Here is a 26,532-nt window from a genome sequence, read left to right as displayed (position 1 = left end):
TCGCTTACAATTCTCTAAGACAAAAGAGATTCGTAACAATTCATCATAAGTAATTGCTTTTTACTGTTATCAACAGCTTTGGATGTTAAGGCCAACAGTGAGATCAAGCCAGAGACGGACCTCTAGAGGGTTGGGCAGAGTCTTTTGTGAGGATTTATGGGAGGTCATGGATAAAGATTCACAAAGGATGAGAAAGCATATGCAGGCTGTGATCCAGAAAGGCAGGGGAGCACACATGGATGAAATCATGTCTGCCTAGACATACCCAAGTGTAAATCTCATTGGTAAGAGCCCAGCTGAGGGTTTAAGGCAATTCAATGTCATCTCCAGAGTCCTGTTTTTGATATATTTGAAACCTTTCACATCTTTTGGTATGTTGACAGATGCTGTCTGATTGATGCTTATGTTTTGTTGCCTTGGCTTCTCTCAGGGAAGTATTTGGAACCTAGACTCCAGCCCAACTTGTTCATCCTTGGACTTAGCTCTTCCTACCCATAGGTCTACAAAGAGGCTGCAAACAAAATCATTTTAAATAACCCCAATATTGGAGCAGAAGTATGGAGCAGTGAATCAAAAGCTAGCTTCAGTATCTGAAAGACCTAGGTGCATATATTGCCCAAAATGCATAGTAGCTGTATGGCCTTGGACAAGTCACTTAACTTTTCAAGAAAACTTGCAAATCTTTTTTTTTTTTGGTAGAAGGACCTTACCAGGAAGCATAATTTCAATCTCCATTAGAGGTCATTTCTCCCTTTCCACTTTTTACCCCTCAAATCTCAGACTGGAAACAACCCATTGGGACCAGGTTCTATCTAATTCCCTGATACTAGGTTCATAATGGCTCACTTTTCATCTGCTATGGTTGTATTCACTGCTTCTCAGTCATGAAGGTTTCCTGAGGCAAGGTCAGACAAATGGCTATAGGAATAATGGAAGCTATTGGATCATAAAACTCACCTTGCCTTAAACAAACAGATAATACTACAGACAGAAAACAGTGGCTTCAGTTACTGAAATATTTCCCTTCCAAAAAAATTAATAATAGAATGCAAAGCCAAGGAAACATCACCTTATTCTTTCCCTTCATTCCCTGCTCACACAGATGGGGCTCTGGATTCAAATCTCTGCTCTGCCATTAATTATCTGTGTGCCTTTGGACAACTCACTCCACCTCTGGGGCTCAGCTTCTTCTTCTGTAAAATGAGAGGATTGGATTAGATGACCTCCAAGATTCCTTACAGACCTAAGTGCTATGGCCCTTTAATGTGTGTCCCCAGCTTTCCCCTAATAATGCTTCTTAGAACCTGGCTTTTCCAAGGTTAGTTCATGTACCATCACACCACGTTCCAGCCAAAGAGGCCACCTATTGTTCTTGCTGTCAGAATTCTTGCCTTCACAGGCCCTTCATGCTCAGAATGGCCTCCCATCCTTACCTCTGCCTCTTAGAATCCCATTTTATTCAGCGCTCAGCTCAAGAGACACCTACCAGGAGCTTAAGTGTTCTCTTTCTCCCTCAGATGATCATGTACAAAATTATCTGTTTATGTGTTCTATAAAGATGCATCCCACCCCCACTCCCATCCGCAACAGAATATAAGGTCCTAGAGAACAGTGACTGATTTTAATTTTACCTTTGTATTCCCAGCACCTGGCATAGCATCTTACACATAGTATGGGCTTAAATACATGTTTGTTGTATTGGCTGGAAGAACAATATTCTTAAGAAAGCAGATAGGGCTTGCAGCTGCCAAATCTTGTGCACCATAATCCCTCTAAACAATTTTTTCAGGTTGAGTTATTTGTAATCCACAACCTGAAAAGTGTGCCCCGTATTTGTTAGGGCTCTAGTTTTGACCCAAAATAGTAGCGTACAAATATAGATTATGCCTGGAAAAGGAGGTGGCCACATCACACAGCGAGAGGAAGGCATAGCAGATGGGCAGCCCCTGTCTGTGTGGGTGTCCACATGATGCCAAGAAACTGAGAGGAAAGCTCTAGCACACTGGCTGACTCCTCGGGGCACATTCACCACAGGACATGAACAAGCAACAGAGTAAGAAGACATGGGGAGATTGTGATCTGCACTGTTGGAGACTCCGTGTTAATGACAGCACAGGTCCATTGAAGAATGTACAGGAAGTAGGCATGAACTCTGTTGTTTGCTGTTCAGTCATTTCAGGCGGGTCTGACTCCATGATCCCATTTGGGATTTTCTTGGCAGAAATACTGGACTGGCTTGCCATTTCCTTCTCCAGCTCATTTTACAAATGAGGAAACTGAGGCAGAGTTATGGGACTTGCCCAGGGTCACATAGCTAGTAAGTGTCTGAGTCTGGATTTGAACTCAGGAAAATGGTTCTTTCTGACTCCCGGCCCCAGTGCTCTATCTAGCTGCACCAAGCACAAAATTAGGAATCCTTTTTAAAAAAAAAAAGGCCCAGTGTCTAATATATCATATCCAAAATGCAGTTGGGAACGTTTTGGGAGAGAACTGAGTTTGAATCTTTCCTCTGTGTGACCATGGGTAAGTCACCTATTTGAAGGGAAAGGTATACATTTTTTTTTCTTTTTTTGTGTGAGGCAATTGGGGTTAAGTGACTTGCCCAGAGTCACACAGTTAGTGAGTGTTATTTATGTGTCTAAGGCTGGATTTGAACTCAAGTCCTCCTGACTCCAGGGCCAGTGCTCTATCCACTGCACCACCTGGCTGCCCCAAAGGAATACATTTTCAAGCATGGCCAACATGAGAATTTTGCTAGACTGTGCATATTTATGAGGATTTTATTTAAATTTTTTTTCCATTGGGGAAATAGATTAAAATGCATGTAAAAAAACATTTAAAAAAAGTTTAAAGAAAGTCTTCATGTGTAAATTTCCTGAAAGACTAATAATAATAGTACCTACCCCATAGGACTGTTAGGATGATCAAACTGGCTAATGTATGTAATGTGTTTAGGAAACTTTAAAGCACTATATAATTATCAACTTCGCATAGTAGAGTGAGCATCAGACACAGAGTCTGGAGACCCTGTCCAAATCCCATCTTCAGACACTTATTAGCTGTGCAACTGTGGACAAGTCACAGCCCCTCGTTAACTTGTTTCCCAAGTTATAAAACAGGGATACCCTTCTGCTAAGCCTGTCTCTCATAGGTAGTAAGTAGCTCAATGAAAATGTCTGACAAATCTTAAATGTCCGTTTATTTCATTTTCTTGTATGAGGGGCCCACAGTGAAATCACACAGAGGAAGATGAAGTGGAAGGCAGCTCTCTATATTTAAGGCTCAATCTCTCCGTCCACATAGAACCCTTAGGGAACAAGCATTTATAAAGCGCCTGCTCTGCACCACACACTGTGCTAAGTGCTTTACAAATATTACCTCATTTAATCCTCACAAACCTGGGAGGCAAGTCCTATTATTATCCCAATTTTATAATGGAGGAAACTGAAGCAGCAGTTAAGTGACTTGACCAGGGTCACATAGCTAGAAAGACTAGATTTGAACTCCGTTCTACCCGACTCCAGGACCAGTGTGCTCTATGCATTCAATACTTAGCTGGCAGTGGAAAAGGAAGTTACAATGCAATTTTGTTCTCTTAAGACGTGTGTATGTGCTGAGGTTGGTGACTACACCAAGTATACTCCTCAGTATACTCATGGCAATAGGCCATGAGAAATATCTGCTGGTATTTATAGGCTAGGATGAGCCTTTTCTCAAGTTTCTTTAGTTACAGTGCACAAGCAACAGACTTCAACCTGCAGGATAATTTGGGAGTGGAGCAGAGGGCCAGGGGTAACTGGAATGAACACACCTTGGGAATTTTCTAGTCTAGTTTCTGATATGCTCATTGAAGAATTCCCAAATATACCCTTTTCAGTAAGATCCGGTCCGATATTATAACCTATAACAAGCTTAGATCTGTCATAAGCCCATGGGACATAATTATTTCCAAAAGCCAATTTTCAAAAGAAATGTACCATTCTATTTCAGAAAGGTGCATTATAAAATCACTTTGCATAAGAAAATCAAAGTAGATCCCAGCTTGCAGTTATTTTCAGCTCTTAATTGCCAGCTCTCGACTATTCTTTCCTTATTTTGTTAACTCAACATATTGTTCAATAGACTTTGGTTACAGGTTCAGTGTTGATCTTTTTTTGTGTTTAAAAAAAAACAGCTGTCTCCTGGAACAATGTATCGGTTCTAACAAGAACATAGCCGTTACTGGGAAATAAAAACAATCCAAACTTTCATCAAATTCCAACCATTTCAAGATCAAATTATGAATGATAGCTTGTCCATGTTACCTGTCACTTCCTTCCATTCTACCATGTCTTGAAGTGTGCATGCAAAATATTACCCAACATAATTCTCTACAGAGAGAATTTCCATTTATTTATTTATTTATTTATTATTATTATTATTTTTTGCGAACTCCATTTTAGAGGCAAGGGGTTAAACTGATTGAATTTTCACACGATTGAAATTATTGCTTAAAGTGCTTGGGTTGGTTACATTTTAAAAAATAAAAGTACAGATTATTTCAAATTAAAACTATAGGTATTAGCAACACAAATGGAAACTACATGGATACAGCAAATACTTCAGTTATGCAGAAACAGGAGGCAGAAATAAATTAATATAACACTGGAAAACAATTTACTGACGTAAATTGAGCAAGAAAAAAATATACCTATTTTTCCCTGACCCACATCATTTACAAGGGCAAATTATTTAGAATGGTGCCTATGAACACCTTGGTTACATAATAGCAAACAAGGGTAAAACATTGACTGCATGATATTTAATTTCACACGAATATACAAAGTTGAACAAAAAGTAACATTTGAAGATAAAATTCATCCGTGGTAAAATGTAAGAATCCATGTATCTAAAATAAGCCCTAAACCTCAGTTAGAACTTGGTTCACCATTATGCAGCTCCATAAAATTAAATGTATAGGGAATGTTTCTATTATTTTTCCCATCTTATCTTCAGCTGCCTCAGTCTAGCAAGCCCCAAATGGTGCCAGCCTCATTTTCAGACACACCTTCCTCTGGTGTTGTTCCTCACCTCTCCTTCGTTTCAGTTGCATTGAATAGCATCTCAAAATGAGGAATGTCTCGAGCAGAGCAAGACCAGAAGCTAATTGTCTCCCTATCAAAGTGCATTCTAAAATGTATCTTCTATACAATCTCTGAGTGAACCCCACCACATTCTAACTTTTAACTAGGAATTGATAAAATCAAAAGATTTCTTTTCTCCTTCATCAAGGCAAGATACAGGAGCTCCTTTTAAAATATAAACCAATAAGAACAATGCTGCAATGAAATTTCTTCAAGAGCCTAGCGAGCCAAACCCAGATGTAGATGAAAGCCACAGACTTGCACTAAGCCTCTGAACTCTGAATTTTTTAGGAGGTTTTTAAGATGGGCTTGATTGTTTTGCATCATCCTCAGGCTCTCTCATAATGGGAAGAATAAGGGGAAAAAATCCACTTGGGTGATGTCATCTTTAAACATAGTGGAAAGGCTTTAAAAAAAAGATTATAGCTGATCTCTTTATTACTAATGGAGGAGAAATGAAGGGGTGGGTGGGAAGGGAGGAGTGAGCAGACACAGACGTAAAATAAAGTAAATGCTGATCAAATTTTGATAGTGGGCAAGTTACACTAGTTCCCAACCATTTACTTGCACTAGCCCACATGTCTCTCTAATACCTTCCAAAATACCTTACAAATACCAGAAATCTGTTCATAAACTCTACATTTTCCTTTTTTTTTCATGAAAAAAATAAACTATCATAGTAAAAGTCATTGGGAAAAGCTGTTTGTAACCTCATGAAAGGTTAGACTGTAACCCTGGTTTAACATTTAAATATTGCTTCACTCATCATATCTTAATTCTTTACCAGTTTATAAACCTCTTCCTAGTAAATTGGACATTTATCTCCAAAAATCTATTTTAAAACAATTTTAATAATTTCTCTCACCAAAGTTATCATTCAGTCTCCCAGCTCTGATTGTATAAGGTATAGGTTCACTATACATTTCTTTAGCTTTGCAATCTACAGCCAAGCATCTGGGGTACATTAAGCACAGACATTCTCTCTCCATTAGTCACCTTCAGTCTGGAAAGTGCTCTCACTCACAAGCAGAGACCAAGATTCACCTGCCAAGCAAGTGATTGATGCATAACTTTAATGGAAAAAAAAGCGAGGCATGAATATTCAAAAATAGGAATTTGCCTCTAAACAAGGTAAGGCATTTTTTTACTCTCACCAAGGAAGGGGAAAATCACCCTGTTTTTGTCTTCTGATGGAAAGCTGAACATTTCACCTTTAGCATGACAAAATGAAGCATGTGGGATTACTAAGTCATTCTGAGTAATAAACAGTTCAAGGTATTTCAAAGATAAGAAATCCAGTTTCTCTCTGGTTAAAGTGCTATACTCCTTATGATACAAAATGGCAGCTCACCTTTCCAATTCCATTTCGAACCACATCATACCAAAGTCTTACAAATTCATGGATCATAAGGTACAAAATAATATCATATTCACAGTAGATAATAACATAGAGAAGTTAAGTGACTTCCTCAATAGAAGCAGAAATCCAAAATGAGAATTTCAGTCTTTGCTAAGAGGGTTGGGGGAGAGGAGGAAGGGAGAGAATGGAGAGAAAAGGAAAAGACAAAACCAGCTAAGGACAGAAAGGCAGTCGACCCTTTTAATGAAAAGTACTGAACTGTCATATGCTCTAATAAATATACATATATATAAAATAAAACAATGAAAATAAGTAAAAGTAAATATGTGTGAGATGAGGTTCTTTCTTAGAAATCTGTCTTGTCTAACAGCCTAAGGGCTGATTGAACCCAAGAAAATGTCCACCACTTAGTTCTCTTTTCCTCCTTCTATTGCCCTATTTACACTTCCTTGGACTTTGCCTCCTTCCTACTTAGATATTTCCAGTATTCCCCCTAGGGAACAGTTTTTTATTAGCCTTGACATTTGCCAGGGCTTCAGTAAACTAAGTGAAAAATAAAAATTACTAACAGTCACATCATGTGACTTGATAGCTGTAAAAATGTCATTCCCTGTTTAGTCCCATGACATAAGGATGATGCAGGTACTAAATGATTTGGGGAAACGGGGCCAGGTTTTGTTTTGTTTTTTTAAATTCCCACTACTGTAGGAAGTATTGAAGGATCAGCTGAAAAGTTACCCTGAAGATTAGTAGGGCCAGATACTACCCACAGGGCCTGATAAGAGAAAATTTTGGTGGTACTGAAACTTCATTAAGTATATTTAAGATAAAGACCTTAGCATTGTCCAGAAACTTCTCTCCTGTTTCTTCCTCTTTCACTTACCCTTAATGCCATACCTTTTTGGGCCCTTGAACTTTTAATGGCTGGTTCCAAAGCCTAAAGGGCTAACCCTAACTTTACCATAATAAGCTCTATATCCCACTCCCCTACTTTGAGGCTATTTTTAGTATTGAGGTTACTCACTTCTAAAAGTTTTTCAACTTAAAGCTAGAGTTTCAGCCCTGGAAGGGCATGAAATCTATCCAATTCTTTAAGCCTAACCTATAGAAAACTTGGCTTATGAGCTAAAAATGGAGAGCAATAGAGCCTCTGAGTTACACAATTAAGAGGAATGCATTGTAAGTTGACCCCTGAAGCCATTTACAAAGTTCAGTAAAAAGCCCCAAAAGAGAACATGGTCATTTGTAGAAAACATTACTCTAGTTCACTGGGAGGCAGCAGATGGCATAGTGTATACTCAATCCTAAAAATCTGTAAATGTTATTCATGTAAATCTTACTACAATTGGATAACATTTAATTCTACCTCTGACTGAAATAAAACCAAAAGTGCTGCATATCAAAATGGCAGGGGCAGGGGGCAGGGGAAGGAGGAGGAAGGGGACAACAGCCTAACATGGTTAGACTATTTAGGCTCAGGGTATGTCACTGGTGGGCCATTAAGAAGGAAGGTGATTGATCTGCGGAGAAGCCAGGTCATAGTGGGCTCGATTCCATTTTCCCACTTAAAGCAGTTCTACAGTTCTTCAAGTCATTCTCTTGATTGATAGAATAAAATATATCCAGACTCAGAATTTTTTGATATATCTGATGTCAGCCCATAGAATTCTTCAATAGCTTGAGCATCTATTTTCTTTGGGTGGAATGAAGGTGAGATAGAAGAGAGAGAGAAAAAAATTAAAATGAACACAACTGTTCAAAATGTTAACTGGAAGAAAAATAATACAAACATATTACAAATTATATGTTATATGGTAAAAATGTCTATCATTACTTTATACATCATAAGGTAAAAACATCTATCATTATTTGCCAATGCGTACTTAGAAAATCTTCACAGTCAATGGATGATTTCCCAGTTTAGATAAAGATTAATTGCAATTAACTTGACTATTTCTTTCTATAAAAGAGATAAGCAACTCATAGAGCCAGAACCCAATCCAATATCCTAAGTTTTTCTAATAGTAAAGAAAGGGGCAGGGGGGTTGGAATAGAGATCAACATTAACTCTTTCTGATTACCAAGGCTCCATTTAATGCCCTGAAGAATAATCTAATAAAACACTCCCCTAGCAATCTCAAATTTAATGTGTCCCTCAAGCATGGAATTTACTCCTATAAATCCCTTACTACATAATCATTACACAGAAAATGTCCCTATAACAACAACAACAAAAGATCCGATGGTCCCAGCTGATGGTCCATTTAACTTAATAATTAATACAATGAAATTCTAGTATATGAAAAATAGTTTGGACAGACCTTTGAAGTTTAAGGGTATTTGGACTGTACCAGAATGCATTTTGTCCTACTTAAGAATACCATCTAGACTGCTCATGTCCATAGCCAATTAGTACAGTTGACTATATAATACTAATGAGGTCAAGATCACAAGCTGGATCAAAGCTCAGGTCAGTTAGCTTTATTTGGTTTCTTTGCTACAGACAGTAGTCCTAACCCTTGATAGCTGTTCTGAAAATTTGTCCCCCTTGGCCTAAAGTAGATTCTAGGTGAGGGAATATTAAGGTATCAGCAGAAATCCATCACTTCTATTGGAAAAATGAGTTAAAGTGAATGTCCCACCCAGTGGTGCCAGGGGCCATTAGTATCAGCTGATTAAGAGATTGTTCATTCATCAAATTATTTCCACCAACATTTTCTGTTATGGCTATGCAACAATGATGCTAAAAAGGAAAATTATCCTTATGTTATGAGCATTCTCTAATAAACCTGTTACAAAAAGCACTTTTAGGAGTTAAATTTTATTATTGCCTCTTCAAACTTCTATTCATTCAGTGTTTTCATTAATGTGTTGTCCTCTAAGTAGTTTCAAGTAGTTAAGTCCTATCTTCCAACTTGATCAGGGTGAGAACCAAGTACCATCCTACTTTTCTGTCCCTTATGGTGCCCAGCAGTGTGCTTGTTGGACACAGCAGTCACTCAATGAATGTTTGCTGAATTGAATTAACGTTCACTTTTCATTGCAATAACCAAGGATTTCAAAGACTATTTGAATCTCAAACTTCTGTCCTGAATTGCAAATACAAAATTTGGGGATCCTCAATTTGAAAGTCAAATGTTCTTAACTGTCAGATTCCTTACATAGAAAGAGAGGCAGAGAAGACAGAGACAAAGAGAGAGAGAAGGAGAGAGAGGGAAAAGGGGGGAGAGAGAGAGAAAGAGAGAGAGAGAGCCCTACACAAAGAAACAGAAAAAGATGTAAAGAGAGAAAACCTCTTCACTACCACAACAGTCTTCATACCGACCTCTACAATGTCATCATCAAATAAGAGCCAGAAGCCATGACTCTTCACGATAGTAATATAATGCCCGCGATTAGGTCCACTGAAAAGAAAATGACAAAGAATTAGCTGTGATTGGAAGAACATTTTTCCTGTTTCATGCTTCTATTTCTCTATGACTATTATATGCTTTTATTGGATTTGTGCAAGTGAAAAGCCTTGATTTAATTTTAGATGTGCTGTCTAAACTGGAAAGCTCCATTTCCCCTGGGGTTTGTTCAAAATTACATGAGATTATGCATGTCCTAGGAGAGCACAATGAGGCTTAGGGGTCCCCTCTGATGACTTCAAAAGACTATTGACGTTAATAACATTTCTCTAGAGAACTAGCAATCCAGCTGACCCCTGGAGCCACCTATACTGAAATCACTGGCCAAAGACAATTCCTTAGGAATTTATGAAGTTTCCAAAAACTTAGATTTAGTGAAAAATGGAGTAACTGGTACAGAACTTTATGGTGTGAATCTTAAGATGAAGCTGTCATTACTACTTCCTCAAATGGTACTTTGAATACTGCGGTGATAGAAGTTCAAATTTGGTGTTTTCAATATTACAGAATCCCAGGGTTGATAGAAACTTCAAAAATCACCTAGTAATGCTGATGAAAATATACCTCAAAAACACAAATGGATCACTTCCACTTTATGCTGTTTGTTGCGCTCCTTCTAGTTTTGTTTATAAGTGCTCTCTGTATTATCTGGCTCAGCTGGATCTCTTCTAAACTCTACAATAGGCTCATCATCATCAACGACTTTTTCACTGATTTGTGATGTTTTAATGCTCATGGTCTTCTGTAGTCCTCCTCTGTAATGTTCAGATTGAACACTCTATACCAGAGATTGTTAAGTATTTTGGATTATGTACCCCTCCTCTGGTGAAACCTAATAATACACTGTGATCTCCTGCCTACATTCATACTTGAGGCAAAATGCTGGTTAGAGGTTAGCAAAAATAAAGACACAATTTTTTTTTCCCATTCAAGTTTACGAATTCCCTGAAATTGGCTTCATGGACTCCATGTGAAGAATTTCTGCTCTAAACCATTAGTGTCCTCAGGTGTCGTGTCTCTGCCTGGCAAGCCCATATAATATCTGCCAGCCAAGGATGTATTTGAGCTCTTTTGGGCCACTTGTTGTGATGACGATTTTCCTTTGCTTCAAGTTTTCTCTCCATCTTTCCATTTAGTCACAAGTTCTTTGTGTCTTCTGTTTTCATTTATAGTGAGAATGTTAATATAGGTATAGGTTATATCTTTCAGTAGCATGTCAACATACCATTTCCTGGACAAGTCACATGTGAAAAGGGTCACAATTAAATTAAATTTGCACTAATTCATTGTATTAATTGTTTGCAAATGCTCTAAAAACTGAGATTCTTGCACTCCCTGGTGAGTCCATCAGAAACTACTATGTTATATATGGCATAGTTTAAAGAAAATTTTGGCATATACTTTTTTCAAAAGAAATGAGCCAAATCAAAATTGCCCCAATGGAGAAAATTAATTAAGTGGATTAATATTTTTAATCTTTCTAGATTTTTGTTATCTTGAAGAATAAAAATGTATTTGCTCATTCAGCTTACTTGGTGGAAGAAGCCTTTTACAATCTGGTGGCCCTCTGAAAATAGGTACCAACCTTTCCTATATAGGTCAGTGGTTTTCTTCAAGTTCCACTCCAAATTTCCTAGACTGTGGATTTTTAACAGCCTTTCAAAACATGAGTAATGACCATGGGAGGTACAGTGATTCTGCCCTTTACCTGCCACAGTGGACTACTACAGCCACCAAGTCATACATGCGGTCCAGATTCACAGCATCACTGGATGTATTGAACAGACGTAGCTCCAGTGGGAAGACCACACGGTACGAGAGCTTGGTATATCTGTGGAGTTGTTCCATATATTTGAACCTCTTAAGATGTAATGCCAGGATCATTGGAAGCTTTTTTACTCTCATCCTAGGAAGTCATAAATAAGTTGTCAGTCAAGCCTTATCCTTTCTTGGGAAAAAAAGAGCACATTCTGTTTTCTGTTTTGGCTCATGGAGGGTAGCCATGGCCCTGGTAATCTAAAATAGCAGGTACTAAAACAAAAAATTTATAAACTATTACCTCACTTATCTACTAGATATCATCTTGTAGAGTAACATCAACTATCCAGAAAATGACTGAAAAGATCTCTGAGCAACCAAAATGATTGGCACAAATCTGTTCCCTAAATACAATTCACATACTTAATAAACAAAACCAGTTCAGGACTCAGGTCTAACAAACTTGGTTATCTGGTTTCTCTGCCCACAACAGATTAGAATCATCAAATTAAAGGTGAGAGTCATGTGCATTGCTCTAGAGGGGACATGGCTAACACAGGACCCAAAGTTTAGAGCTGGAAGGGATGTTAGAAGCCATCTAGCTTAGACTTCATCTTGCAGATGAGAAACTGAGGCCCAGAGAGGTGAGGTGACATGCCTGGTCACACAGGCAGTAAGTAACAAAACCCAGGCCCTCAGATTCCAAATCCAGGTTTCTTTTCCATTACACTACAAGGCTTCCCTCCTCGAGGCAGGGGAAGAAAGAGTGAGAGAATGAAGAAGGCTCTGACTATCTCACATAAATCATACATCTCCCTATGATAATAGTCATTGCTAGCTTCCCTTTAATGAAGTCTTAGTATACATTCTGGTGGCAATATCAGTGATGAAAACAGAAGCTAGCCCAACAGGTAGAGTGCGCCTTGTTTCCACCCTTGAGTTAATAAGAGGGTTCACAGATATGCCTCTGCCATGTGCTAGTCTTGCATCTTGGTGTGGAACGGAATTCCCTCAGTGTGAAGAGGGCAGGCCTGATCACCCTGTCCCTTTGGCTTTCAACTTGAATCTTCCATTTAATTCAGCTACTCTCAACCAAGAATTCTCAGTTCAGTGGCAAGACGTGACAGCCAATAGGGAAGAGAAGGAAAAATTACAAAAAGCAGAAGTGAGAACCTAGCTCCTGAGGGCATTATATTATTATAGCAGAGTGGCCAACAACTCAAAATAACAGAGATGGGGAAACCTTAAAGATTCCATTCCAACTCTTCCATTTAAATGAAGTGGAAATAAGTTTAGTAAATCAATCCCGATTCCAGTCTAGTACTCAAGTACCACAATAACAAACACTCATAATAACACCCCTGGAATTATCAAAGTGAGGTCAAATTATGTTCAACAAATGCTATTTAAAGCATGGAGAACTATGACACTTTCAAATAAGTAGCACGAAAGGGTTAAAATGAAACTTTTTGTGCTATGCTAGGAGTATCTTCAGATTTCTACACAACTGATGTATGTCACTCTCTGGAAATACTGGATGAAGTGCTACTGATTTTGGTTTGTGCTCATAAAGTTTTAGAGCTGGAAGGAACCAAGGAGATCACTTAGTTCAGTCTCCTCATTATATAAATAACAAAACAGGCCCAAAAAGATATTAGGTGACTTGTTCACAATCACATAATTCATTAACGACTAAGCTGGGATTAGACCCCAGGCCTCCGGACTACTCTTCCAACACTACTACTCCAAAGCCCATGCTAGGCTTCCTCTACTACACCTCAGCAGAATTCACTTCTTAGGATAAAACTAAAATTCACTCGTGTGTTCAAGTAACACACCAACTAAAGGTTTTGTAGATGAACCAGAATTAAGTTACATGGAGGGGGAAACCAAGACAGGGGTCCCAAATGTGCCACAGTAAAACTAGTTTGGATAAGCCAGGCATGGATGAGTGACATCTTCACCCGTCATAGTAAAAAAAAGTGGAAAGTTCAGAAAATGTTCTAAATCATTCAGTTAAAAATCTCTTATTTCTCAGTTTTTATTCTACTTCACTGTCTGACCAGGTATCCTTTGCTGGACCGTCATCCATCTTTCTCCCATCCATTAAGTGAGTGTGTCCCAGGGCTTAGTTCTGGGCCCTTTTCTCTTTTTTCTCTATATCATCTTGGTGACTTCATGATCACCCATGAGTTCAACTAATTGGTACATAAGATTTGGGATGTAAATGATGATCCAGAAAGGGAGACTTGACTTGAACTGGTCATACAGGTGGGAGAGAACAGTATAATGAAAACCAAAAAAAAAAAGAGCATCCAGTAGTGAGTGGTCAACAGTGTGAAACAGGATGAGGAGTGAGAAAAAAGCCACTGAATTTGGCAGTGAATGGTTATAAGTAAGGTTATTAGTAACCTTAGAAAGAAAAGCATTAGTCAAGTAGTGGCATTCAAAGCTAGTTTGCAAGGGCGTGAAAGGTAAAGAAGAGAAAAGTATTAAATGTTCTAGAGTGTCCAAGAGGGAAAGTAAAAGACCAATGGTTAGTTGATACAAAGAAGCACATTTTGGCTCAACATAAGAATCATCTAATTTTATAGCTTTTCAAAAATGGGACAGGATGTTTTACAAGCTAGAAAGGTTCCTATTATAGGAATGGGTCAAGTAGAAATTTGACATCTCCATGTGTTGAGAATATTATAGAAGGGGTTTCTGCATCAGGCAGGGGTTTGCATGTAAGAGAAATGATTATGAATAACCAACGATTTGGGGAGATTCAGATTTCCCCCTTTTCTTAATCCTCATTTCAAGACCTCAGTCTCTGAAGCTAACCTTCTCCTCTACCCATAACCTGCCCAGATGGGGCAGCTACCGTATTTTACTCAGGTTTGAGTGGGGGAAAATGTCTCCTCTAGAGACATAATCAAAGTTGAAGTCCTGGGCCATCATTGTAATATTCATTCTCTGGTTGTTAACCAATCAGAGTTGATGGCCAACCTGGGGAACACTCGCTCTTTGAAGGGTATAAAAACTGTGAGCCTGCCACCATGATGGTCTTTGGTCTAAGGGAGAGACAGTCAAATGCCCATCCTTTTATTAAAATGCTGGCATAATTAATAAAATTATTAAATTACCCAGAAATTATTTCTCTCAAACCTTTTTAAACGCCACACCCAGTTGCCCTCTCAGGTCACTTCCAAACCTGAAATTCTACAAGCCCTGCCACCTACCACCTCCATGTCTAAGGCTGTGGACTCCCAGCCCCTTCCCACTCTGCAATGACATTCCCACTCCCCATCAGATGAAGACCCACATCCCCTATCTCTAAAGAACAAGGCCAACTTAGAAGGTACATCTGAAGTTTCTACCCACCTTTTCTGGGCCTCCTGTTTACTGCAGCAAGTTTCACAGTAGTATTTCTGTTCACTACACAGTGTCTCAGTGTTACTGAAGTCTCTGTAGAGAAACATAATCTCATTTTTAAAAGGAACCAGGATATATTTTGTTTACTCGATCAAAGACATTTCCTCTGTCACACTGCAAAATCCTTTGTAGCGTACAAGATGATTTGTGATCTGAATGTAGAAAGAAAAGTAGAAGACTTTTGAAAAAAATAAAAAGTTGAACTCTGACTTCTTTCATTTGAGGCCTGGAGATAATGTTCACAGCATTGTTACTTCCATTGTTTGGGCTATTATTTCACCAGAAAAAAAAAATTCAAACAAGAAACATTGAATGGATCACAGAGCTACAACCTTAAATCTCCTAATGATTCAAAAAAGTCCAATGTTCAACAGAGTGGACTTGTAATGGAAGATCAAACAGACACACAAGAGTCATATTACTGTTCTGCTTGAAATGTTTTCTTCAGGCTTCCCTTTTCAAAGCTCTTTTTAAAACAGTTCTTAAAACATCACTTGAGGGAATATCTGGGAATACTATTTTTAGGCTATTGACAACAGCATTTAGCATCTTGAAGAAGATGCAGACTAACAGGGCAGTTTTGTTATTTTTGTGTTAAATTTAATATTTTCTCTCTCTCTCTCTATATATATATATATGTATGTATATATATATATATGTATGTGTATATATATATATGTATGTGTATATATATATGTATGTATATATATATATGTATGTATATATATATATACATATATATATACATATTTATACATAAACAGAAGTCTGCATACCCCTCCTTTATTTTCTTCTTAGTATATTGAAATGTTTATGTTTATTAAGATCATAATAAAAATGAAAAATATTTTTAGAGGTAATGTTTGTTTCTATGAATCAATGATGCAGAAGTGAAGTGAGTCAAACCAGGGAAACATCACACATTAATAATAAGAATAGATAACATTTATAAAGCATTTACTATGTGATAGGAACTGTTCTAAACATTTTACAATCATTATCTCATTTGATCCTCAAAACAACCCTGGAAGAGAGATGCTATTACTATCCCCATTTTACAGATGAACAAAAAGAAGTTAAGTGGTTTTTTCAGAGTCATACAGCTTAGTAAGTGTCTGAGGCCAGATTTAACTTGGGTCTTCCTGACTCCAGACCCAGCACTCTATTTACTGTGCAATCTAGTTGCCATGACTACAACAAATGGATAGAAGAACAAAGCTGAGCACTGTAAAATTGTAATGATCAAGTTTGATCCCAGAGAAGAGACAAGAAAATGCACTTCCCTTCCCAGCCTCATCCCTATTTCCCTGCAGGGTTGGAGGACTACAGATGCAGATATTGCATACTTTCAGACTCTATTGATGTACTATGCAGCTTCTGCTGTCTTTTTCCTACAGCTCCCATCACCCACTTCCTTTGTATTCCTTGATTCAAGGGACAGGGTTTTCCTTCTTTCTGAGTAGGGGAGTGGGAAAAAGGTGTATTTAGAAATACCACATATATCTTTGCCCCTGGTACCCAGATCTCAGGTTATACTTATTAATACCATTAGTAACAGTTCTGCTATATTCTGGGCTAAATAGGCTTTGGTGATCTAACTAACATAACCCTTATTTAATGTAATGTTTCTATTGCAAAAGGTGCGACAAGTCCAACAGAGACAGGATTAAAACTCATCTCCTAATTCTAGGCTTGGACTCTTTAATTAAGATACCTTCTGTCTACTGAACACAGCACACAGAACATATATTGCAAATAATGAACCTATTATAGAAGGCAATTAGCAGGAGGTTTGTGGGAAATGTTACTTTGTAGTTTACAAAGTGACTGATTCAGAACCAGGAAGTCTTGGGTTCAAATATCATTTCTGACACTTCCCACCTCCGTGACCATTTCACTTAATCTGAGTCTCAGTTTCTCTATCTGTAAAATGAGGCTAATAACACCTCAGTGGATTGTTCTGAAGCTAAAATGAAATAACAGAAGAAAATACCTTGCAAAATTTCTTCACAAATTTCAGTTATTTTTGAAAAGTTATGTAAGTAATCATTATCTGAAGGGTACAATTTATACAATAACATCAATCTTGTAAAATTGAACAACTCTGAAAGACTTAAGAACTCTGATCCATGATTCCAGAGTACTAATTATGAAGTGAAGTGGCAGGGAGAGAAAAGGAATGCTTGCTAATTGAAAAAAAACATTGACCAAAAAATGCCAAAAAGAAACACAAACAAGCGAGACAGCTTTGAAAATGACATGTATAATTAATTATATATTTAAAAGGAAAAGCAAGCTATAAGTAATAATAGAAATTCACAATTTCACATATAATCCTTTTTCTGTTCTATGTCACTGAGTGGGCTTTGTCTTGTGTTCCTTGAGTCTATAATGATCACTTCTGGAACTATGAAACATGTTTTGTTTCATCTGTGCCTCCCCTTTCCTTCCCACCTCTCCCTGCCAATCTAGATTTACTTGCCTGGCTAAACACCTGAGAAGAATGGACAGGAGGTTTTTTTGTGTCTTTATTTTTTTTAATGAATGAAGGAATGAAGCCTATGTCCAGTAGTATAGAGGTCTTGATTCCCCAGTGAGTATTAGTACTTCTGAAAGAATACTAGCTCTGAGGGTGACAGATGAGGAACACAAAGCTCCTTACTCCTTAATGAAGAATGGTCTATGAAAGCAATGCTGAAATTAGCTATTAAATACTTTGGAGAGTAGAGGAGGTCCAACCCCTTGTACTTTTTATTTTTTAATCAAAGACATTCTCAGTTCAGAAAAAGTGTGGGCATGATAATAAGGAAGACCCTTCAAGTTTTTTAATATAAATGAGGTCTCAATAAACACAAGTGAAAATAAAACACAAAATAGAAATGAAGAGTCTATCTGCTTCTCTAGCTTAAACTTAGTTTCTCCAAGTGGGGCAGTGACCGTCAGGGAGGTTCCAAGGAATTTGCAGAGTTCTGCAGTAGTTTGGTGGTGATATTATACTGAGGACGAACTGCGAATTTCCAGTCCACTTCCCAACTCCTCCTCCTAAATGATCTTAGGAACACAGATAAGAGATGTAGTGCTGGAAAGGGACTTTAGAGGTCATGTAGTCCAATTGCTTTATTTTGCAGCTGAGAGAACTAAGACCCTAAGAGATGAATGCTTGGCCCAAGGTCACACAGGAAGTAAGAAGCAGGAGACGAACCCATCTTCTGACTCCAGAGTCAGATTTTTCTAGTCTGATCACACTTCCTACTGACCACAAGACTTTCTCCTGACCACCCTGCCTCACATCTCTCCCTGGAGCCTATGACTGGTTCTAAAACTGCTGAAGCTCTATAACTCTGGAGACTGAGAGCATGTGTTTGTACAGGAGCAGGTAGGTTTGCTTGTCAATAGGTAAAGACAGGGCATAAGAAACATGATCAAATTCCTGGGAGAGGGAGGAGAGCTGTAGGGAAAGGAAAGATTTCAGAGTCGATTCGTTGGCCTGAACCATGCCAGATGAGAATCTGAGCTATTTTTAAAGGCATTCAGAAAAGATTCCACAATAACCCACTTGAACATTTAGTAAGTTTTAACAATTCCAGATGTTATAACCCCTCTTTCTCAAGCACGGCTGACCAACAGGGGGCACAGATACATTTTGCATGAACAAAGTGGAAGAATGTACAAAAGTTTCTCTGAGTACAGTTTCTTCTCTAGGAGTCCTGTTAATGATGAAGTCAAGACAATTTAGAGCTGTGTGCCCCAAAGCATTAAACTGTGACCCAGCGATACTTCTACTAGGTCAGTACTCTAAGGAAATCAAGGGGAAAGGAAAGGGACAATTCCTAAACACAAGAATGTTTACAGCGTCTTATTGCATTGTTGTTATAGCAAAGAACTGGAAACTAAGGAGGTGCTTATCAACCGGAGAATGGCTGAACAAACTGTGATACATGAATATAAGGAAATATTCTATTATTGCACTCTAAGAAATGAGGAAAGGGAGAGTTCAGAGAAACCCAGGAAGACTTACAGGAACTGATGCCCAATTAAGTGAGCATAACCTGGAGAACAATTTATACAATAATAATATTGTAAAGAAAAACAAGAAAGACTTAACAACTGTGTTTGATGCAATGATCAACTAAGAGGCTGGAGCACACACTGATGATTAAATATGCTACCAGCCTCCTTACAAAGACATGATGGGCTCAAAATCCAGAATGAGACATACATTTTTGGACATGGGCAATAGAGGATTTTGTTCTAACTATTAATATTTGTTACAAGTGTTTTGTTTTCATTTTTTTTCAAAAGAAGGGCAGGAGAGAAAAGAGTGATAGGGTTGTCAAAAAATAAATAAATAAAAGGTCACTGAAGCATTTTTAAACTATACAAGAACCAAGAGACTAATTTATAAAATCACAACCTTGTGAAAACAAACTCTGAAAAACTTTAAGAACTCTGATCAATGAATGCAATGACCAAGAATGATTCCAAAGGATTTGCGAAGAACTATGCTGCCTACTTCCTTACAGAAAGAGAATGGATTCACAATGCAAAATGAAACACATTCGGGAACGTGATCAATCCTGGAATTTGTTTTGCCTGACTGTGCATATTTATTGCAAGAGTTTTTTCTTTTTTCTTTTTTTTCTCCCAGTGGGGAAGTTGGTATGAGAGAGAAAATAAATGCTAATTAATTGGAAAAAACAAAATTTAACAAATAAAATATACAAAGGAGAACAGATGGAATGCCAGTAAGAAATACAGACAAGAAGAAAACAGAAAGACAGCCAGAAGAAAAGGCAGATAAGTAGGCCATCTCTGAAAGTGACATACTGAATTTATTTTATATTTAAGAGGAACAGCACTCTACATGCTAGCTTCATGTACAATCCTCTTATTCTGTTTACTCTGTATATGGAAATGGTAATTTTAGTATTTGTTTAGTCCAGAATTTTTTTAAATCACAAAGCCTTACTCAGAGTCATCGAACTGGCTGCTACTGCTATGCCCCACCCCTTTCCATAATTCACACAAACTCTAATTGGGGAGTGAAGCAGAGTTGGCAGAATCTTTCTTTCCTGGTCATCAGCTCATACTATTACAAAACCTTCCCCCAGTCCCCTGGCAATCATCAAGTGTAATACTCCTTTACCAGGCATTCAAGACTTTCCAATCTTCTAGTCTAGTCTATCCCACAGTATTCCCTTCACAGTTTACGCGACAGCAAACCTGGTAGTCTTACATTCTCTGTTTTTGTCCCAATCTAACAAATGTCCACAACTTTGCTCACTTGGTTCCCTTTGTAGGTCAGTGAGTCAGTCAACATGCATTTACTAAATGCCTGCTATAGTTCCCTGCCAGGTCCATCTGTTGGAGTTGCTCAACTCAAGAGCCCCCCCTCCTCCATGAAGCTTTCTTGATGCCCCCACCAGAAAGTGATCTATCCAATCTGACATTTTTTATAGCCTATAGGGTCTTTCCTTAAGACTTAGCACATTTTGCCTGATATCAGTTACTTGTATAGGAGACTTGTCACCCTCTTAGGTTGACGACTCTTTTGAAGGCAGGATCTAAGTTATTTCATCAAATTCTCTGTTGCCTGATCTCATTTGGCTCTCTTCCACCATCAAGCCTTTGCTCACAGTCTTCTATTCCTGAAATGGGCTCTCTATCCATCTCCCTTCTAGGCCCAACTCAGTTGCTACCTTCTCTATAGAGTCTTCCCAGCCTGTTCTCCAAACCCTCTGGGGAGAATAGGCTCTCCTTCCTATGTCTCAGAGCACTTCACCCAGACCTCCCCCCCTCCCCTCTGCATTTCTCTCACTCCTCTAGATACTCCTGTGTATGCCTTGCCCACCTCAGAATACTACATCCTTGGGGGGGGGGGGGGGAAGAGAAAAGAAAGAAGGAAAGAAAGAAAAAGAAAGAAAAAAGCATGGAAAAGAATACTTTTTTAAAAAATGAATGGGATGGCATTGCAAGCTATCCCTTTCCACTGATCGCCATATCTGTTTTTATGTCTGTTTGTGTCTATCTCCCAGCCCTGTTCCTAACCTACTCTAGACTTTAAAACCATGCCCATTCTATCACAGACTTATCTTGGAACTTCTCTCAGCACCTAGAATAACCAACTGCCCCCTCATGCAGCCCATCCTCCACAGGTATACCCCTCCACAATATGTCCCTTGCCTTCTCTCATTGGGGAGTTCTTGAAACAGAGAGGCCCAGGACCAGTCTGCCTCCATTCCACTTCCAGCCCAATTCCTGACTTTCTCTGGACTTCACACCATGCTCAGCCCTGCTCAGGTACCTTCATTTGCTCCTTTCCAGGCTTTTCAGTTGTCTATTATGTGAAGTCTTCCCCAGTCAGAATGTACATTCCTTGAGGGTAGAGACTTTCTTTTTTTGTTTGTAATTTTATTCTCAGCACTCAGCAGTGTCTGACACAGAGCTAAAATTCTTCCTTCAATTTCTTCCCTTCCCTTCCTTCCTTCTCTCCTTCTTTTCCTTCCCTTGCATCCCTTCCTTCCACAAAACCAATATATTTACACAATTGTGATTAAAATAAGCAAAAAGCATACATCTCATACTTTAGGGCTTTAACAGAATATCAAACATTTAAAACTTTAAAAAAATTTCTAGTATTTCTTGCTTTTGCTCTCTATAGATCTCCTCTTCCAATGTTTACTCTTATTTACTTTCAATCCATTCCAGGAGGGAAGGAAGGCAATGAAATGACAAATTTGAGAAAAGTGGGGCAGAAACATCTCCTGAACAATGGGAAGGAATCTTTGGGGTTTTTTGTGTATCACTAAATTAACCCAAAAGGTATAAATAGGATGTGACATAGTCCATTTACCTTAGACAGTGTGTGATTGATGTGTTCTGTTCCACATCAACAGAAAGGTCAAGAAAATCTTCATCTTTGCTACTAACCTGTAGTAAGAAAAGAAACATATTAGGTCCAAAGCTACATAATGGGTAAGGTTTTTAACAGTCAAGTTTTACTGCAATTATTCACACCATAACTACCAAAATCACCACTACCGAGTTTTAAAGGAGTTAAAAGAGAAGTTTAGAATGAAAAAAAAACACTCTGCAGATAAATCTCAAATTCTTCTTTCACTACATAGTTTAAATCTCTGATGCAGAATTTATAACTGCAACTCAAGCTACTCACTGCTTTTTTAGATCCTTTTGCTCTCCCTGTTCATGTTCATATGGAGGTGACAGAAAAGCACTAAAATGACAGAAAAACTAGCAGTTGGCAGGATGGGTAAAATGTAGAACAAGTGGCTTAGGGACCCCCTCCCCCACCCCTTTCAAATTCAACATTGATTATGTACCTACTATGTACTAGGTCTTGGGAACACAAAAATGAAAATGATAGTGTCTGTTCTCAAGATGCTGAGGATCTGCTGAGGAAGTTAGAATTGTACGCAAACTACACAGAAGAACCTGGACAATTACAGGGGCAGTTTGCTGCAGTAGGTAAAGAGCAGGTCTTGGAGTTAGTAACATATGAAATAGAATCCTTTCTCAGACAGTTAAAAGATGTGTAAGCCTGGATAAGCCCCTTCACTGCCCTCTGCCTCAGTTTTCTCATCTGTAAAACTATCATAATACCTCAGAGTTGTTCTAAGGATCAAATGATATAATTATGCAAAGTGTTTTGCGAGCCTTATCATGTAAATTTCAGTTGTTTATTTTTATTATCATAGAAGTATCTTCTGTTACTCATTGAGACCTAGCTCCGTCCTGTTAACACTGACATCTGGCCATCCTTTCTAGTGCTGATTAAAAATAGGTGCTTAACTACAATGTCTTTTGAATCAGATTTCAAACTATATTACAAAGCAGTAATCATAAAAACAATCCAGTGCTAGCTAAGAAATAGAGGGGTGGATCAGTGGAATAGATGAGGTACAAAAAACACGACAGTAAATAACTGTAGTAATCTAGTGTTTGATAAAGCCAAGGATCCAAGTTTTGAGGGGTGAAAATTCACCATTTACAAAAAAAATCTGGGAAAACTGAAAAGAAGCTTGGCAGAAATTAAGTGCAGACTAACATCTTACACTATATACCAAAATAAGGGCAAAATGGGGAAAGGACCTATTTGTACAAAAATATTTAGAGCAGCCCTTTTTGCAGTGGCAAAGAACTGACATTGAGGGGATGCTCATCTATTGGGGAATGGCTGAACAAGGTGTAGTATTTGATTGTGATGGAATACTATTTTGCAGTAAAAAATGATGAGCAGGATGGTTTTAGAAAACCTGAGAAGGCTTATGTGAACTCATGCAAAGCGAAGGGAGCAGAACCAAGAGAACATTGTATACAATAACAGCAATATTGTAATGATGATCAACTGTGAAAGGCTTAGCTACTCTGATCAATACCATGATAAAAGACAGTTCCAAAGTTCCAAAAATGCTATCTACCTCCAGAAAGAGAACTGATGAACTCCTGAGTACAGACTGAAGTATTTTTTTCACTTTCTTTATTTTCCTTGAGATTTTTTTGAGTATTTCCTATTGCGACATGGCTAATATGGAAATATGTTTTGATATGATAATGGATGTCATATTGCTTGCCTTTTCAATGGGAAAGTAGAAGGAGGGAGGGAGAGAATTTGGAACTCAAAATTTTTAAAAATTAATATTAAAAAATTTTAAATGTAATTAAGAAATATTTGATGAAATAAATAAAAATATATTTATGGTTTTTTTTAAATGTCTTTTGACTGGCTGCACTTTTATTCATGCTACCAGACTCACTGGTCATGCTGGGGAAGTCAGAATACTCCTCTCTCTTCATTATCACATCTAGACAATCCCTCTACCACCATCACTCAATCCAAATTTGTCATACAATCAATATTCTGGTAGCTATTATCTACCAATCCCCAAAATATTCTCCTTCCTTAATGAGTTGAATGTCTGGCTCCACCTCAACTCCTCTCCTCTTATTAGAGGACTCCAAAATATATAGATTGTTGATGTTTAGTCATTGTTAGTTATGTCCGACTCTTCATGATCCCTTTTGAGCTTTTCTTGACACAGATACTGGAGTGGCTTGCCATTTCCTCCTCCAGCTCATTTTACAGTTGAGGAAATTGAGGTAAACAGGGTTAAGTGACTTGCCCAAGGTCACACAGCCAGTAAGTATCTAAGGCTAGATTTGAACTCAGGAAGATATGTCTTCCTGACTCCAGACCTGGTATTCTATCTACTGTGCTATATGTGCCAATATGTGTCACTTATATTATCCTTATTATTATGGTATCTTCTTGCACTCACTAGCCCTGGCTCTCTCCTGTTGATCCTGTATTCTTAGCCACCCTTTCCAGTATTGATTGCCCTTTAATTCACACCCCTCTCACTCTACTCATTTCCCAAAAGCTATTTTTTCACTCCACTTCAGCTACATAGAAAGAAAGGCACATATTTGGCTTTGCCATCACCCACAAGTGTTTTAGTTCCATAATCATGAACTCCAAAATTCCCTTATTTGATCATAATCTTTTATCATCCTACATTTCCCTCCTCCTTACAACTCCCAACCTTGTTCTTCATCCTCACTGTGACTTTTAACCCCTCCATGCCTCAGTTCTTTCTCAGGCCATTACTCCTGCATTAGCTCTACTTTCTTCCCTTCCCTATCTTGGCACTGGGTAAGTCATTTCAACTATATGCTATCCTTTACACTCAATTCCCTCAGCCCCTTGACCTAGTGCTAATCAGGCTTTGCCAAGACCCAAACTTGGATTACTCCACAAATATACTGCCTTCGTTCCTATTCACAGGCTACTGAAAGTGACTGGGAAAAAGACAAGATCCATGTTAACCGTGTCTAGCACAAATTTATGTTACGTAATCTCACCTGGGCCCTCACTGAGGCAAGATAATCCTCTCACACTTCCCTAACTGATTGGCCATCTCACTCACCTCAGAAGTTTCACCAAAGGACCTCAGACTTAACACTTCACCAAAAAAAATTGAGGCCATGCACCAGGAGCTCTGTTTTCTCTCCTCCTCATCTTACAGCACTCAGATATTTTCCTCCACTGTCTCCTCTTTTACCCTCTCACATGAAAAGGGAGCCTTCCTTTTTGCCAAGGCAAGCTCCTGGTAATGGACCCTTTGTCCTGCTCCACCCCATCTTCTCCAACAGAGTGTCCTCTTTAGTTTCCCCAGGCCCTCATTAATCTTTAACCTCTGTCTACCTGCTACTTCCCTGCTACCTGCAAACATGAAAACATGCTCATGTCTTCCATCTATGCCTTCATTCTTTAAAAAACAAAACAAAACAAAACAAAATCAAAAATCTTTACTTGATCCAACCATCCTCACTAGCTATCATTCTATATCTTTTCTTCCCTTGTTGGCTAAATTCCTTACAAAAACCATCTAAATGCACTACCTCTACTTCCTCTCCTCTCCCTTGATTCTAAACTCTCTATAATCTGCCTACCAGCTTCATCATTTAACAGAAATTGTTCTCTCCAAAGTTAGCAGTGATCTCTTACTTGCCCAATCTAATGGCCTTTCTCTTAATGAGGTCCTTCTGGACCTTTCTCCAGCCTTTGACTCTATCAATCACCCTCTTCCCCTGGATATTCTCACTTCTTTAGCTATTCATGACAGTTATCTCATGGCTTTTCTCCAATCTATCTACACACTCCTCATCAATCTCCTTTGCTGTGTCCAGGTCAGACCCATTAACCATAGATGTCCTCCAAGGGTCTGTCCTCTTCTCCCTCTATACTGTTTTGACTGGTGATCTCATCTGTTCCCATGGGTTCAATGATCATTGACCCCATTTCTATTCAGATCACTTCCAGACCTATATATCCAGCCCTAACCTCTCCTCAGCTCTGGTCTCACATCACCAACTGCCTCTTAGACATCTCAAACTGGATGTTCCACAGGCATCTCAAAACTCATTGAGTCCAAAAAAAGAGCTCATTAACTTTCCCCTCAAACATTTCTATCATCAAAATTCCCCTATTAGCATCAACCAGGCTTGCAACCTCAGTGTCATCCTCAACACCTCACTTGAATTCACCCCACATATCTAAACTGTGCCAAGTCTTGTTTCGATCTTTATGACATCTCTCATATACATCCCTTTCTCTCACTCACACAACTGCCACATTGGCGCAGGCCTTCATAACCTTATACGTGAACTATTACAATAACCTTCTGGGTTGTCTCCCTGCCTCAAGTTTTCACCCACTCCAGTCTATCCTCTAGCCAGCTACCCAAGTGATCTTCCTTAAGTCTACACATGTCAACTCAATAAATTGTAATGGCCTTTCTTTTCTTTCTCTCTTCTCTTCTCATGCCTTGTTGCCCTCCACACACTTTATAGTTTTGCTTTATTTACCCTACTTTATATTAAAATGCTTCCCTTTAAAAGACACTGTTAACAGGACTTTGGGGTAACTGAATTATTGGTGGCAGTA

The 26,532-nt window shown here is 38.4% G+C and overlaps 1 protein-coding gene across 3 annotated transcripts in view; it reads right to left on the bottom strand.

Annotated features, from left to right (window-relative positions):
• Nucleotides 1-4,379: 4,379 nt before the first annotated feature.
• The window catches only part of USP46 (ubiquitin specific peptidase 46), a 62,225-nt gene continuing 40,072 nt past the window's right edge, over nucleotides 4,380-26,532 (bottom strand). For all 3 annotated transcript variants that reach the window (XM_020990115.2, XM_020990089.2, XM_020990098.2), the window contains 5 exons: nucleotides 21,922-21,998; nucleotides 15,018-15,101; nucleotides 11,602-11,799; nucleotides 9,809-9,887; nucleotides 4,380-8,176 (listed from right to left, as the gene is read on the bottom strand). In XM_020990115.2, the coding sequence (XP_020845774.1) occupies nucleotides 8,075-8,176; nucleotides 9,809-9,887; nucleotides 11,602-11,799; nucleotides 15,018-15,101; nucleotides 21,922-21,998 (540 nt within the window). In that variant the 3' untranslated portion in view covers nucleotides 4,380-8,074. The remainder of the gene's footprint in view (nucleotides 8,177-9,808; nucleotides 9,888-11,601; nucleotides 11,800-15,017; nucleotides 15,102-21,921; nucleotides 21,999-26,532) is intronic.

Source organism: Phascolarctos cinereus, unplaced genomic scaffold (assembly GCF_003287225.1).
Source record: "Phascolarctos cinereus isolate Bilbo 61053 unplaced genomic scaffold, phaCin_HiC Scaffold_9;HRSCAF=440, whole genome shotgun sequence".
Classification (NCBI taxonomy): domain Eukaryota; kingdom Metazoa; phylum Chordata; class Mammalia; order Diprotodontia; family Phascolarctidae; genus Phascolarctos; species Phascolarctos cinereus.
Note: the sequence above shows the minus strand (reverse complement) of the source record. Positions and strands in the feature narration are given on the sequence as shown.